General features: G+C 51.5%; 1 protein-coding gene across 1 annotated transcript in view; it reads left to right on the top strand.

Annotated features, from left to right (window-relative positions):
• The first annotated feature begins 5,595 nt into the window (after positions 1-5,595).
• The window catches only part of INPPL1 (inositol polyphosphate phosphatase like 1), a 76,824-nt gene continuing 65,566 nt past the window's right edge, over positions 5,596-16,853 (top strand). Inside the window, exon 1 of the mRNA XM_039369754.1 lies at positions 5,596-6,220. Within this exon, the coding sequence (XP_039225688.1) occupies positions 6,024-6,220 (197 nt within the window). The 5' untranslated portion in view covers positions 5,596-6,023. The remainder of the gene's footprint in view (positions 6,221-16,853) is intronic.

Here is a 16,853-nt window from a genome sequence, read left to right as displayed (position 1 = left end):
CCTTCAAACCAACTTCGGCTCTTTTCTTGTCCATCCGAGGTTCCGCTGCCGGCCAGCAGAGGGCGCTGGCTGCTCACAGTGACTCACTGCTGGTCGCAATACACGGGGAGGGGGCCATTGGGGTGGGAGGTGCCTTTTTTCAGATAGGGGGCAGTTTCTCCCCACAGGTATAAAGAGGGGGTGAGGTGCCTCTTGTGCATTTTGGTGCAAACTCTTCCCCCCCTCAAAAAAGCTTTCCCCTCTGCAAGGGGGCTTCCCAAGAGACAAAATGGGGATGGGGGTTAATGGAGTCTTTTGGGGGGGCTCTCCCACCCCAGACGCCCCTCCCCCTTAGCTAAAATAATCTTCATAGCCTTCACGGACCAACAATCTTTGTTGACAGTCGCCCACACTCTAGTCAGCCCCTGTCTTGACTACTACAACATGCTCCACATCGGGCTGCCCTTGAAGAGCATCCGGAAACTTTGATGGGCTCAAAATGCGGTGCGTGGTTTTGTGCATTTGAAATGTGGATTGACAGGCGGCTGTTACGTAGAAGCTGGGTTGACAAGATCAGAAATGAGGAGGAGATAAGCCGCCTGGGAAAGCCCAGGGAAATCACCAAAACAATTAAAAAATGAAAATTAGAATATTTCGGACACGGGATGCGACACCCAGAAAAATATGGCCTACTCCATTTAATCCTCCAGGGAAAGATGGAAGGCAAATGAAGTCCAGGCAGAAGAAGAACATCGTGGCTTCAAAATCTAAGGGACCGGTTTGGACAAAACTCAGCAGCACTTTTTCGTGCGACTGCTAATAAAGGCAGGATCGCCAACATGATCGCCAACGTCCGATAACAGATAAGGCACAAGAAGAAGGTTTGCAGATGGATCCTCTCTCTTCCAGGGGCTGCACTGGCTGCCAATTTGCTTCCGGGTCCAATTCAAGTTGCTGGTTGTCACCCTTCAAAGCCCTACCTCGTTTCAGGCCAGGTTATTTGAAGGGCTGGCTTCTCTCGGTTACGTCCAGCTGACCCACCAGAGCGGGGAGGCAGGGGGTATGTTGGGGGTCCCCTCGCTTAAGGAGGTCCATCTGGTGGGACCTAGAAGAAGGGCCTTCTCCGTGGTGGCTCCCTTCCTGTGGAACATCATCCCTGTGGATATAAGACGAGCCCCCCCACATTGACACCATTTTGAGAGGCCCTGAAAACCTGGTTCTGCCAACGGGCCTGGGGACCCCAGGGGGGGAGATGGAGCCCAGGGGGGTTGTCACCAGGGGGCACGGGGGGGGTTATTTGGATATGTATTGAGGTTTTACTTCCGTAAGCCGCCCATGGTCCCTGGCAGTTTTATAATTTTTCTTAATTAACCATCAAGCCCCAATGATCCCAGGAGGGCCCAAAGTCACAAGGGAGGGGCCCTCTGGGAACTTAGTAATGGGGAGGGGGCTGTAAGCAGATGCACTGTGTGTCTTGGAGTGGGTGGATCGATCCACGGATCCCCCCCCTCAAATCCTGAACTACGTAGGGCCAAGATGTCCAACCTCGGCCATTTTAAGTTGTGTGGACTTCAACTCCCATAATTCCCCAGCCAGTCATGAATGATAGAGTTGGAAGGCGCCAGAAGGACCACTGGTCTCATGTTTCTGTCAGAAATACATGCCAGTTGCCAGAATTTGGGCCACCTGACTGTGGGAATGTTGCAGTGGTCGTATGTGCGAGGACCAGCCCTGTTGCTTTTTTTCAGTGCTGTTAGGTGGCAAAATGAACAATTATGAAGTTGAGGGTTACAAGTTAACAGCCCAGAATAGTATATCTCAACCTTTAATCATGGCTTGCATACAAGCCTTAATTATCAATAAAAGTGATTGTGGTTAGCGCAACTCATCTCATCTTTCCGGATCTGATAAAAAGCTGATTCATCCTTCCGAGAAGTTGGCATCCAGACTTTATCCGTCACTTTTTCTGTCAGACCCACAGACCAGACAGAACCTCAGTTGTTCCACGATAAGCGACTTAGAAATTTCCACTTTTGAACCGCTCTCAATTGTGCAGCCAGCAGTCAGAATACAATACAGGAAGTCCTCGCCTTACGACCTCACTTCAGCCCAGAATTTATGTTGCTAAGCAAGGCAATTCAGTGAATTTTGCCCCATTTCCTTGCCATAGTTGTTAACTGAATCACCGCAGTGTTAACAACACGGTCATTAAGCGAATCTGGCTTTGCTTGTCAGGTCGCAAAAGGGGATCACGTGTCCCTCGGGACGCTGCGACCGTCGTAAACACGAGTCGGTTGCCAAAAGCGTCTGAATTTTGAGCACGTGACCATTGGGGAGGCTGCAACGGTCGTAAGTGTGAAAAACGATCCTGTCACTTTTCAGTGCTGTTACAACTTTCAACGGTCACTAAACGAACTGTTGTAAGTCAAGGACTACCTGGACAGTCGTAGGACTATAAAGTAGTTCTCGACTTGTAACCATTCGCTTAGTGACTGTGCAGCTACAACGGCACGGGAGAAAGTGAGTTATGACCGTTTTTCACACTTACGGCCGTGGCAATCGTCCCTGTGGTCACGTGATCAAAATTGGGGGCGCTTGGGCAACCCACTCATATTTACGACGGTCGTCGTGTCCCTGGGCCATGTGACCGCCGAGGGATTTCGTGGACTCAAGAGGCCACAGCAGAGCAGCTATGGGCCTGAGCGGCCATTGAAATTTCTTCTCCGTCAGAAGCCAGGAGTGGCCTTGCCTTTTTTTCATTTATTTTGTCTGCCCTTTCTCATTACTGGCATAAAGGAGTCAAGGTTCCTCCTCTTGTTTTCCTCACAACAGCCCTGTGAGGTGGGTTGGGCTGAGAGGGACTGGCCCAAAGTGACTCAGCCTGCTTTCATGCTTAAGGTGGGACTAGAACTCACAGCCTCCTGTGATTGGTCCAAAGTCACCTAGTCGTCTTTCATGCCTAAGGCAGGACTAGAACTCACTGTCTCCTGGTGATTGTCTTAGTCACCTAGCCGTCTTTTGTGCCTAAGGCAGGACTAGAACTCACAGCCTCCTGGTGATTGTCTAAGGCAGGACTAGAACTCACAGCCTCCTGGTGATTGTCTTAGTCACCTAGCCGTCTTTTGTGCCTAAGGCAGAACTAGAACTCACAGCCTCCTGGTGATTGTCTTAGTCACCTAGCCGTCTTTTGTGCCTAAGGCAGGACTAGAACTCACAGCCTCCTGGTGATTGTCTTAGTCACCTAGCCGTCTTTTGTGCCTAAGGCGGGACTAGAACTCACAGCCTCCTGGTGATTGGACCAAAGTCACCCAGCTGGCTTTCCTGCCTCAGGCGGGACTAGAACTCACCGTCTCCTGGTGATTGGACCAAAGTCACCCAGCCGGCTTTCCTGTCCAAAGTGGAACTAGAACTCACAGCCTCCTGGTGATTGGACCAAAGTCACCCAGCCAGCTTTCATGACTAAGGCAGCACTAGAACTCACGGCCTCCTGGTTTCTACGCCTTCACCTCTGTACCAAAGTGGCTCTCCTTTTTTCTCCTCCTGGGGATGGTTCTCCTCCACCCGCTCTCTTGCAACCGCGCCTCCGTCTAAATCCCCTTCGCCCTTTCCAAACAGGACCCAAACTTCTCTTGAAGCTTTCCCCATGCCCCTCCCCCCTAAATATTCAGGGGAGACCCTTCCCCGAGAACTCTCCTTTGCAAGAGGCAGAACTTCGCTCCTCAAGATCCTTTTTGCAAAGCCAGACGGACTGCGGGTGGGTCCCCCACTTCCTCCAAGAACTTTGGCTCCTTCATGACTGGTGGACTTCAACTCCCAGATTCCTCAGCCAGCCATGCTGAGGCGAAAGGGAGAGGTTTCCAAGCTGAGCCATGCTGGCTGAGGAATTCTGGGAGTTGAAGTCCACGAGTCATGAAGGGGCTAAACATTCCCCCATGCTGACTGAGGAATTCTGGGTGTTGAAGTCCATGAGTCATGAGGGGGCCATAGTTCCCTCATGCTGGCTCAGGAATTCTGGGAGTTGAAGTCCGCAAGTAATGAAGGGGCCATAGTTCCCTCATGCTGGCTGAGGAATTCTGGGAGTTGAAGTCCACGAGTCATGAAGGGGCCAAACTTTCCCCCCTGATGGCTCAGGAATTCTGGGAGTTGAAGTCCACGAGTCATGAAGGGGCCAAACTTTCCCCCCTGATGGCTCAGGAATTCTGGGAGTTGAAGTCCATGAGTCATGAAGGGGCCATAGTTCCCCCCTGCTGGCTCAGGAATTCTGGGAGTTGAAGTCCACGAGTCATGAAGGGGCATGAAGGCCAGGCAGAAGGGGGAGAGACGCCCCTCCCTACAACCGGAAGACCCCAATTGGGGGGTAGGAACCCCAAGACTAGGCGGGCAGGCAGGCTTAGGCAGAGAAAGCAAGAAGCCTCCTGAACTCGGGAGCCTCGTCCCCACCCATAATGGGGTCAGAACAACAGAGATGGAAGGCACCCCGGAGGTCATCTAGCCTAACCCCCTGCTCAAGCAGGAGACCCTATGAAGCCAGTCCTCGAATGGATGGCTATTACGTTCCCAAATGTCCTTTCCTTGTGCCCCTGCGCCCTCAGCTCTAAAGCACAGGTAGTCCTCAACCTATAACCGTTCATTTAGTGACCCAAGTAACAACACTGAAAAAAGGGACTCATGACCGTTTTCCACACTTAACGACCATTCCAACATCCCCAGGGTCGCATTATCAAAATTTGGACGTTTGGCAACTGACTCGTGTTTACGACGGTCGCTGTGTCGCGGGGTCGCGTGATCCCCTTTTGTGACCTGATGAGCAGAAGCCAGGTTCGCTTTACGACTGTGTGACTAGCTTAACAACGGCAGCGATCCACTTAGCGACGGTGGCAAGAAAGGTCGTAAAATGGGGCAAAACTCACTTTACAAAGGTCTCACTTAGCAACCTAAATTTTTGAAAGAGGGTCACCCGCCCTGCCAGTCGCAGCTAAGATGGGGCTGGAGGTTTGGGGGCCCAAGGCCAAACACGGGCTTTGCACGCTGGGTGAGTGGGGGTCTGGGTGCCAGGGACCCCCAATAGCAGTCTTTGGGGAGCTGCCCACGAAAGAGGGGTGGGTTTATTCTCCACGGGGCTCAAGGGGGGGGACACAAGTACCGAAGGTAGGAAGCTGGGGGGGGCGGGATCCAAACCCGAAATCAGCAGGAATCGCCCCTGCGGGGGGTTGGCTCAGAAGCCCCCCCCAAATATTCAACGGTCCTACCAACGCAGGAGTTGGGGGGTCGCTGTTCCTCCCCAGCCAGGGGGGGCTCCGGATTCAAACGTCCGGGTGTTTGGGGGGCTCCGTTCCCTTCCCGCCCGATTCGGGGGCGCCCCTTTTGCAAGGCGGGCAGGATCCGCGCAGCCTGAGACCCCGGCCCGAATTGGCTAGACCCCGCCCCCAAGTGGGCAAGACCCCGCCCCAATTCCCCTCCATCACGTGCCCCCCCCCCGAGTTTCCCCTCCAAGGGGGCTGGAGGCTTCGAGGAAGGCCCGGGAGAAAAGCGGAGCCCCCCCCGGCCCGGCCTTTGGGGAGGCCCTCTTGCGTCCCCCGGCCCCTCGGGCGATGCCCTCCGCCTAGCCCCAGCCGGGCTGCTTCGCCAACCCGGCGCCCGCCCAGCTGGAGAGGGCCGCCCCTTTGGGCGCCGCCCCCGCCTCCCCCGCCGAGGGGCCGCCCCAGGAAGCGGAGGCCGGCCGAGCTGCTCCCCCCTCCCGGCGAAGCTCCGGGGCACCGCGCGGCTTCCTCCGCCTCCTCCGCCAGGCCTGCTCCGTGCCCGGCGGGCGCCTCCAGTGCGCGGGCAGAGCGGATCGCGCCCCTCGGCAGCAGCGGCGTCCCCAGCCCGGCCGGAGCGCAGCGCAGCAGCAGGAGGAGGAGGAGCGGCGGGCCGGGCATGCCCTGAGCGGCCGGGGGGCTCCGGGCCGGCCATGCGGCGAGGCGGGGGCGGCCGGCGGGGGTCTCGGCCCGCCCGCCTTTCCCGCTGAGCGCCTCTCCTGCGCGCCGCCCGCGCCTCCGCTGCCCATGGCTCTGGCGGCTCCGGCGGGGGCTCCGGCGGGGGTCCCGGGCGCGGGCGCTCCGGCGGCGGGCTGGCCGCCCTGGTACCACAAGGACCTGAGCCGGGCGGCGGCCGAGGAGCTGCTGGCGCGGGCCGGGCGGGACGGCAGCTTCCTGGTGCGAGACAGCGAGAGCGTGGCCGGCGCCTTCGCCCTCTGCGTGCTGTGAGTCCGGGGCCCCGCGGGCGCCGCCTTGGGGACGGGGCGCGGGAGGGAGGGAGGGACGGGGCGCGCCTGGGGATCGCCTGCCGAAGACCCCCTCCCCGCCGCCGCCGCCCCCCCTCCGGCCGCCCCCAGGCTGGGCATTCCGTGGCGGCGGCCTCGGAGCCTGGAGCGGGGTCTGGCCAAGCCTCCGATCTTTCTTTCTTTCTTTCTTTCTTTCTTTCTTTCTTTCTTTCTTTCTTTCTTTCTTTCTTTCTTTCTTTCTTTCTTTCTTTCTTTCCTTCCTTTCTTTTTCTCTCCTTCCTTCCTTTCTTTCTTTCTTTCTTTCTTTCTTTCTTTCTTTCTTTCTTTCTCTCTCCTTCCTTTCTTCCTTCCTTTCTTTTTACTTTCTTTCCTTCCTTCCTTCCTTTTTTCTTTCTCCTTCCTTCCTTTCTTTCTTTCTCTTTCTTTCCTTTCTTTCTTTCTCTTCCTTCCTTTCCCTTTTTTCTTTCTTTCTTTTTCTTTATCCTTTCTTTCTTTCTTTCTTTCTTTCTTTCTTTCTTTCTTTCTTTCTTTCTTTCTTTCTTTCTTTCTTTCTTCCTTTCTTTCTTTCCTTCCTTTCTCTCTCTCTCTCTCTCTCTCTCTCTCTCTTCTTCCTCTCCTTTCTCCTTTCCTGCCTCCATTCCCTGTTCTTCCTTCTTTCCTTCTCTCTTTCCTTCCTTCCTTCCTTCCTTTCTTTCTCTCTCTCTCTCTCTCTTTTCCTCTTCTCTTCTTTCCTGCCTCCATTCCTTTCCTGCCTCCATTCCCTCTTCTTCCTTCCTTCTTTCCTTCTCTCTTTCTCCTTCTTCCCTCCCTCCTTCCCTCCCTCTCCCCATTCGTCCTTTCTCCTCCCTGTCTCCTTCCCTCCTCCCTCCCTCCCCCCCCCCCTCAGCCCTGCCTGGCGCTGGAGTCCCGGGGGTGACCTTCCGCCATGGAATCCGAGACGAGCTTTTCGGCTGCAGAAATGTCAGCCTCCCGGGACGGGCTGGGCGAACCCCGGCAGGCAGAGGCCACCCTGCTCGCGCCCCCTCCCCGGTGTAGCCGCGGGTCCCGATTCCGGCCGCGCTGCTCTGCCGCTCCTCCGGTGCTTTGAAGGGCCGCCTGCGTTTCTTGCCCCCCCCCCCAGCCCCCAGGCCACAAAACCTCCTTGCAACTGCTCGCCTGTGCAAGAGAAGGCCAGTTTAGGGAAGCAGTTTTGATTCTAACTTTAATTTTAACCCAGCTGCCGGTAACCGGTTCTGCACCGCTGCACGTTTTCCAGGCTTGTGCGCGGAGCCAAAGTCCCAAACGGTTGAGGACCGTCCCAGAGCTCCCTAATCGCTCGCCTTTGCCCCCTCCTCACGTGCTGAGTTCCTGCAACCCTGTGGGTTTGGAAGGACCTCGGCCCTGGGCAGTGCGTTGGGGGTCTTCATCTCCCAATCCTCGGGAGCCAGCTGGGCACTTTAAGCCAGGGGGTCTCCAGGCGGTCTCCGAGCTCCGCAACTTTTAAGACTTGGGGGCTTCAACTCCCAGCTACGCTGACTAGGGGATTCTGGGAGTTGAAGTCCACAAGTCTTTAAAAAGTTGGCGAAATTGTTGAGCCCCGTGTCAGGCTTCCTAGCCTTGTGTAGAGGGAGCAGCTTCAGAGGCTGGGGGGGGGGGGAGACACAGCTCTTGCCTCCACCATATCTGGCCCCCCTCCTCTGATTTCTTTGAACAGAATACAGCTGGAAGGGACCTTAGAGGTCTTCTAGTCCAGCCCCCTCTGAGAGACAGCCGAGTCCCTGAGATTCTTCCTGCCCAGAATACTGTGGATCCAGGTGGGGTGTGTGACTTCCCCGGTGGCGCTGCCAGCTTCTCTCTGCCCACTCTGGATCCCCAGTGGGTGAGATGGGACCCTCCCCACCCCACCCCAGCATTTGATGGGTGGGAGAGGTAAAAGTGGAGACCAAGGGTGGTCCGGAGGATAAACTTTTGTTTAGGAAAGGATCCATCCTGGGGAGAACATTTGAGCACCAGTCAGTGGGGTGGATTGTCCAATAGTTATTGTGGGAGGCTGAGAAGAGGGGGGGGGAATTCTTCGTGGCACTGGGTGGGTGTCCCCAAATAAGCTTTGCAAGACTCATTCTCTCTCCTTCTCCCTCCTTTCCTTTCTCCTCTTCCTCGTCTCTCCCTCCCTTCCTTGCCTTCCCTTCTTCCCTCTTTCCTTCTTTTTCTCTCTCTCCCCCTCCGCTTTTTCTTCTCTTCCTCCCTCTCCCTCCTTTCTCCCCTCCTTTCCTTCCTCCTCTCTCTTCCTCCTCTCTCCTCTTCCTCGTCTCTCCCTCCCTTCCTTGCCTTCCCTTCTTCCCTCTTTCCTTCTTTCTCTCTCGCTCCCCCTCTGCTTTCTCTTCTCTCCCTCCCTTCTCTCCTCCTCTCCCTCTTTATTTCCCTCCGTTTTCGCTCCCTCCGTTTCTCCCTCCCTCTGTCTCACACTCAGAGACACACATACAGCCCCCCCCCCCAGGAAAACCCAGCTTCCTTCTGGGCTTGTCCCTGCCTTCCTTGCAGCAGGCGGTGGGCCCAGCCCCTCCCGCTGGAAGTGTGGGGGTCAACAAGTGGCTGCAGCAGCTGCTGCTCCTCCAAATGGGAGAGGAAAGTGGCCGGAAGGGATACACACACACACACACACACACACACACACACACAACACACACACACACAGCCTAGGATTCTTTGGCCATGTAACCATTCCTGCTTGTCCAGGGACAGACCCCATCCTTGACACACACACACACACACACAGCCTAGGATTCTCTGGCCATGTAGCCAGTCCTGCTTGTCCAGGGACAGACCCCATCCTTGACACACACACACACACACAGCCTAAGATTCTCTGGCCATGTAGCCAGTCCTGCTTGTCCAGGGACAGACCCCATCCTTGACACACACACACATACACACACAGTGGCTTCAAGCCCTGGGTGGCTGCTGGGATTGGGGGGGGTGGGTGGGCACCAGAGATGGAGAGAAGAGGGAGCAGTGCCAGGCCTGGCCTTAGCTAGTTTTTCCTTGTTTCCTACAAGGCTTTTTCTCCTCCCAACTGGGCACAGCGTGTTCCGCTGGTGGTGGGGCAGATGAAGAAGAGACCGCTGGACATTGGCAGCTGTTGAGCTGGTCAAGAAAGCCCGGTGGAGAAAAAAATAAAATAAACCGGTCTGTTTTTATAGCCCTCTCATTATAGCCGCCACCTGGCGCCCTCCCAGCGCTGGCAGAGGCCCCTGGTGAGAACACGAAGGAAACGTTGGCAGGGCTGCGTGTGCCAACCTCCTCGCTCTCCACGCCTCGCTGCTGGAACTAGAAGTCCCGTGTTGCAGGATCCCACAATCCCAGGGCTGGAAGAGACCTTGGAGGTCATCTAGTCCAACCCCCTGCTCAGGCAGGAAACCCTATACCGGGGGTAGACCACCTTGGCTCTTTTATGACTCGGGGACTTCAACTCCCAGAATTCCTGAGCCAGCAGGGGGGAAGCTTTGGCCCCTTCATGACTGGTGGACTTCAACTCCCAGAATTCCTGAGCCAGCACGGCTCAGCTTGGAAACCTCTCCCTTTCCCCTCAGCGTGGCTGGCTCAGGAGTTCTGGGAGTTGAAGTCCACCAGTCATAAAAGAGCCAAGCTTGCCTACCCCTGCCCTATACCATTTCAGACAAATGGCTGTCCAGTCTCTTCTTAAAAACCTCCAGCAATAGAGCATTCACAACTTCTGGTGGCAAGCCGTTCCACTGGCTGATTGTCCTCACTGTCAGGAAGTTTCTCCTTAGTTCTAGGTTGCTTCTCTCCTTGATGAGTTTCCATCCGTTGCTTCTTGTCCTGCTTTGGAAACTAGGTTGATCCCCCCCCCCGTCTTCTCTGTGACAGCTCCTCAAATATCGGAAGACAGTAATTGTTCCCCATAATTCTATAGATTATGCATACCGAGGTCCCTCCATCTTTTCATAAAGTAGGGTGACCCCAAAGTTCTCACTTTTTGAAATCTAACTTTCTCTTTGGAGTAATTGCGCTGCGGTTGAATACAACCTGATTAAAAAAAAGAGATTGCCTAGTGAGCTGGATTGTTCCCCATCCTCCCCTCCCTTGCTGGGGGAGGTAAGATAAAATAAATAACATCCTTTGAAATAAACCAATAGAGGAATTTTTCTAACTGGTTTTCTAATCTAGGCGCTCTCCTTCTCTGCTGTTGTGTAGCTGGGATGGACTGTGCAAATTGAGTCCGTGCTGGGCTTGCAAAGTGTGTGAGCTAAGTAAAATGGTGCAACTCATGTTGTGTCCTGGAAATGCTTGGATTGTTCATGTTGTGTGAATGCTAAGCCACAATGTAGTATGACTTCAGTCAGAATAGATCTGGAAGGGACCTTGGAGGTCTTCTAGTCCAACCCCCTGCTCAAGCAGGAGACCCTGTACCATTTCAGACAGGTGGCTGTCCAGTCTTTTCTTGAAAACCTCCAGGGCACCCACAACTTCTGGTGGCGAGCTGTTCTACTGATTCATTGTTCTCACTGTTAGGAAGTTTCTCCTCAGTTCCAGGTTACTTCTCTCCTTGATTAGTTTTCATCCGGTGCTTCTTGTCCTGCCTTCTGGTGCTTTGGAGAATAGCTTGACTCCCTCTTTTTTGGGGCAGCCCCTCAAATACTGGATCACTGCTATCATGTCACCCCTCGTCCTTCTTTTCTCTAGACTTGTGGTTAGTTGCGAAGTCGTGTCCGACCCATTGCGACCCCATGGACAATGTTCCTCCAGGCCTTCCTGTCCTCTACCATCTTCTGGAGTCCATTGAAGCTCACGCCTCCTGCTTCAGGGACTCCATCCAGCCACCTCCTTCTCTGTCGTCCCCTTCTTCTCTTGCCTTCCATCTTTCCCAGCATCAGGCCCTTCTTCCTTCTCGTTAGGTGGCCAAAGTCCTTGAGTTTCCACTTCAGGATCTGGCCTTCTCAAGAGTAGTCGGGGTTGATCTCCTCCAGGACTGACCAGTTGGATTGCCTTGCAGTCCAAGGGACTCGCAGGAGTCTTCTCCAGCACCAGAGTTCAAAGGCCTCCATTCTTTGGCGCTCAGTCTTTCCTATGGTCCAACTTTCACAGCCATACGTTGCAACTGGGAAAACCATGGCCTGGACTATACGCACTTTTGTTGGCAGGGTGATGTCTCTGCTTTTTAGCATGCTGTTTAGATTTGCCATAGCTTTCCTCCCAGGAGCAAGCGTCTTTTAATTTCTTGGCTGCAGTCCCCATCTGAGGTGATCTTGGAGCCCAGAAAAATAAAATCTGTCACTACCTCCATTTCTTCGCCATCTATTTGTCAGGAATTGAGAGGGCCTTTAATCGTCCTAGTTGCTCTTCTTTGCCCTTTTCCCAAAGTCTCAACATCTTTTTTGTAATGTGGTGACCAAAACTGGATGCAGGTATTCCAGGTGTGGCCTTCCTTGCAGGTACTCCTCACTTTATGACCATTCGTTTAACAGCTATTCTAACAATGGCACTGGAAAAAGTATAGGCAATCCTGGACTTAAAGCATGCATTTAGTGACCATTCAAAATGACAACAGCACTGAAAAAAGTGACTTGTGACTGTTTTTCACACTTACAACCGCGGTCACGTGACCAAAATTCAGATACCCGGCAACCAGTTTCACATTTACGAGGGTCGCAGTGTCCCTGGTCGTCACATGATCCCCTTCTGACGGACAAAGTCAGTGGGGGAAGCCAGGTCGTAAAATAGGGCAAAACTCACTTTAACAACTACTTAGCGACGGAAATGTTGGACTCAGTTGTGGTCATAAGTCAAGGACTACCTGAATTTTTTTTTTTAAGTAATCCCTGCATGAGAGTGCATTTTGGCTGGTATGAAAACAGTCAGAGGCCAATCTCCAAAAAATACAGAATTACAGGTAATAATGGAGGCTGTCTGTTAGGGTTATAGCTTGTGACAGTCATGCCTAGGGTACCCCACCTGATAATAATAATAATAATAATAATAATAATAACAACAACAACAACAACAACAACAACAACAACAACAACAATAATAGGTGGAAGGGACCTTGGAGGTCATCTAGTCCAACCCCCTGCTCAGGCAGGAAACCCTATACCATTTCGGACAAATGGCTGTCCAGTCTCTTCTTAAAAACCTCCAGTGTTGGAGCATTCACCACCTCTGGAGGCAGGTGGTTCCACTGATTAATTGTTCTAAATGTCAGGAAGTTTCTCCTTAGTTCCAGGTTGCTTCTCTCCTTGATTAGTTTCCATCCGTTGCTTCTCGTCCTGCCTTCTTCAGGCACTTTGGAGAATAGCTTGACTCCCTCTTCTTTGGGGCAGCCCCTGAGATATTGGAAGGCTGCTATCATGTCCCCCCTCGTCCTTCTCTTCATTAAACTGGACATACCCAATTCCAGGAGCATTAAGTGAACACTATAGTCGTTAAGTGAACCAATGGTTTGATGTTTGCCGGTTTTGCTGAAAAGGTTGTAAAATGTGCTTTAAATGACTGTAAATGCAGCTATGTAACCACGTGGGGGGAAGGGGGGGCATCCAGGTCATAAATGCCCCCCAGGGATGTTTGTCATAGCTTCAAACTGTCGCTAAGCAACCCATTGTAAGTCAAGGACCACCTGTAGCTTCTTTCTCTCTGCCTATCATATAGGCCGTGACGTGACGCGACAGTAAGCTTTGTTTATCCCAATCTGGACTTTGTCCTGAGGCAGAATCCCAGTTTGCAGCTGTTCCTGTGCCTGTTTGTGCATATGCTAAAAAATCACAAAGGGGTGTGTGTGTGTGTGTGTTTCAGTTGGATTGTGCGTCACCTGGGCTGGTGGCGCACCCCGATTCTGCGAACCCAGAGCTGAAAATCTTTCCCCTGTCACATTTTTATTGAGGTTATTTGTAATCTTGAGCAGACAAGAGTCGGTTCATTTTTTTATTGGGCTTTCTTTCCCAAGAGACAACGTTGTTGTTTTAACCAACATGTTGGCAAAAAAGCGTTGTGTTTGGGATAGTTTTATATAGGGGTTTTTTTTTTCCTTGATTTTTTTTTTTTGGGGGGGGGAGACTTTTTGCACAAGTAGTGGACACGAAGATAGGATTTCTTCTTTGACCGGATTAAAATTATTTCTCATTTTGGTTCTGTAAGATGATGGGCAGATGGATGTTTGTTCACCACGATGTAAAAAAGATGTTGAGTGCAGAGAAGAGCAACAAAGATGATTAGGGGACTGGAGGCTAAAACATATGAGAAACGGTTGCTGGAATTGGGGATGTCTAGCTTAATGAAGAGAAGGACGAGGGGGGACAGGATAGCAGTCTTCCAGTATCTCAGGGGCTGCCCCAAAGAAGAGGGAGTCAAGCTATTTTCTAGATCGTGCCTGAAGGCAGGACAAGAAGCAACGGATGGAAATCAAGGAGAGAAGCAACCTAGAACTAAGGAGAAACTTCCTGACAGTGAGAACAATTAACCAGTGGAACAACCTGCCTCCAGAAGTGGTGAATGCTCCAACACTGGAAGTTTTGAAGAAGAGACTGGACAGTCCTTTGTCCGAAATGACCTCCAAGGTCCCTTCCAACTTTATTATTATTATTATTAAGCTCTCCTTAGTTTTGCATGCTTAAAGAGCATATAGCTGGTCCTTCTCTTACGACTGTCTTTTTAATGACCATTCAAAGTTACCACACTGCTGAAAAAAAAAGTGACTTTTATCATACTTATGACCACTGCAGCCTCCCCAGGGTCATGTGATCCAAATTTGAGTGCTTTGGCAACCAGCACATGGTTTATAATCATTATAATTAGGACGGTCACAGTGTCCCCCGGGGTCACGTGATCCCCATTGGCAATTTTCCCTCCCTCAAGCATAGTCAGTAGGCATTCACTTAACCATGGCACGATTCCCTTAGCAACCATGACAAAATAGGTTTTAAAGTAATAGGGCACGACTCACGAAACGGCTGCATCAGTTAGCAACAGAAGTTCCAATCCCCATTGTGGTCGTAAGCCGAGGACTGTCCGGGCTGGAACAGAAACGGAGGGCGAAGAGAGAGCTTGAAACAGACACGCCTGCCTTTTCTCAGATATTTTGAAATAAATTCAGTTGGGTCGAAAGATACAGCAGTTTTTGAGACGATTATTAAAAAGCTGAATAAGCCTCGCTAGGTCGAAAACCTGCAAGCCAACATCCCTGATTTTATGTTACAGGCAGGTGCTCGCTTAGCAACCATTCATTAACAACCGTGATAAAAAAATCAACTTTTCGACCAATCCTCTCATTTACGACCATTGCAGGTCTCTAAAGCAAAAGATTGCAAGCACCGTCATGGTTTTCCTTCTAAGTGAACAGGAGGTTACTTATCAACCAAGTTCCAATCGTGGTCACTAAACAAGGACCTCCTTTACTGAAAGGCAGTGCTGCCTCAGGCGTTCACAGCGACTCCCTTCGTGCGTTGCTGAAGTGAAATACCGGTATGCACTCCTCAACTTATGTCTACCACTGAGCCCAAACTTTTCACCATTAAGCAAGACAGTTGCTAGGCGAGCTTTGCTCAGTTGCCACGCGTCCGAATTTGGACCACAGGAATGCCGCAGTGTGAAAAACGATCCTAAGTCATTTTTGGAACTTTGAAAAAAAGGTCACTAAACGAGTGGGTGTAACTGGAGGACTACCCGTAAGGTGGGAGGAAAGATGGATGCTTCTAGGGAGCAGAATTTTGAGATTTATTTAGATGAAGTTGCCAATGAGTGAGGCGAACAACGGGCCTTTTCAGGTCTTGTGGCTGACAATACTTGCGTGGAGGAATTTGCTGAAGAAGGGAAGATGCACCACTTCCTTCTTGCTGTGTTGCGGTGTTTTTTTTTTTTCTTTGGTTTTTTTTTTTTGTGAGGCTGTGTCTCTGTCTGCTGTGGGTGTCAGGAATTTGTCTCTCCAGCCCACCAAATCTTTCAAAGCACAACGGTGAGCTGGACTAGCGATAGGCAGGGAGAATTCAGCACAGTTGCTCTGGCAGAACTTTCCAACCTGAAGGCGTAGATCAGCGGTATCCAACCTAGGCCACTTTAAGACTGGTGGATTTCAATTCTCAGAATTCCTGAGCCAGCATGGGGGAACTTTGGCCCCTTCATGACTCCTGGACTTCAACTCCCAGAATTCCTCAGCCAGCATGAGGGAACTTTGGCCCCTTCATGACTCCTGGACTTCAACTCCCAGAATTCCTCAGCCAGCATGAGGGAACTTTGGCCCCTTCATGACTCCTGGACTTCAACTCCCAGAATTCCTCAGCCAGCCTGGCTCAGCTTGGAAACCTCTCCCTTTCCCCTCAGCATGGCTGGCTGGGGAATTCTGGGAGTTGAAGTCCACCAGTCTTAAAGTGGCCACAGTTGACAAACACTGGTCTATACAGGTAATTCTCGACCTACAACGGAGCCCAGAATTTATGTTGCTAAATGAGAAATTGGTTAAGTCAGTTTTGCCCCGTTTTATGACTTTCCTTGCCACATCTATTAAGCGAATCACTGCAATTTAAGTGAATGTAGCTATCCCCCACTGACTTTCCTTGTCAAAAGATCGTCAGAGGGGATCACGTGACACCGTCGTAACTATGAACCCGTTGCCAAGCGTCTGGATGTAAATCACGTGACAATGGGGGATGCTGAAAAACAGTCATAAGCTGAAAAACAGTCATAAGCCCCTTTTTCCATTGCCGTTATAACTTCAAACGGTCGCTAAATGAACTCTTGTAGTTACAATTTGAAAGCCATTTTGTCCTAGTTAGTATCTAGGTTTTTATTTTCTAATTTTCAAAACCGCCGATCATGAGTTCATTTTTTTTTGAGTCTGTTTGATGCAAAACATTTCTAAGGCGTTGCCAGCCAGCCCTGAATGTAAATACTGTCTTTTCCCTAACCAAATAATTTAATTTAGCTATCTCTGCAAAGTCTTGTAACCTTCACCAATCATTTATAATAATAATAATAATAAGGTTGGAAGGGACCTTGGAGGTCATTGAATCCAACCCCCTGCTCAGGCAGGAAACCCTACACCATTTCGGACAAATGGCTGTCCAGTCTCTTCTTAAAAACTTCCAGTGTTGGAGCATTCACAGCTTCTGGAGGCAGGTGGTTCCACTGGTTAATTGTTCTAACTGTCAGGAAGTTTCTCCTTAGTTCCAGGTTGCTTCTCTCCTTGATTAGTTTCCACCCGTTGCTTCTTGTCCTGCCTTCAGGCACTTTGGAGAATAGCTTGACTCCCTCTTCTTTGGGGCGGCCCCTGAGATACTGGAAGACTGCTATCCTATCCCCTGTTGTCCTTCTCTTCATTAAACTAGACATCCCCAATTCCAGCAACCGTTCCTTATACGTTTTAGCCTCCAGTCCCCTAATCATCTTTGTTGCTCTTCTCTGCACTCTTTCTAGAGTTTCAGCATCTTTTTTACATCGTGGTGACCAAAACTGGATGCCGTATGCAAGTGTGGTCTTACCAAGGCCTTGTAAAGTGGTATTAATACTTCACGTGATCTTGATTCTCTCCCTCTGTTAATGCAGTCTAGCACTGTGTTGGCCTTTTTGGCAGTTGCAGCACACGGTTGGCTCCTATTTAAGGGATTATCCACTAGGACTCAATAGTTAC

The sequence above is a fragment of the Crotalus tigris genome, unplaced genomic scaffold, assembly GCF_016545835.1.
Source record: "Crotalus tigris isolate CLP2741 ecotype Arizona unplaced genomic scaffold, ASM1654583v1 scf7180000021220.622782, whole genome shotgun sequence".
In the NCBI taxonomy this organism is placed as follows: Eukaryota; Metazoa; Chordata; class Lepidosauria; order Squamata; family Viperidae; genus Crotalus; species Crotalus tigris.
The sequence above is the reverse complement of the archived record's forward strand: the minus strand, read 5'-3'. Positions and strand labels throughout refer to the sequence as shown.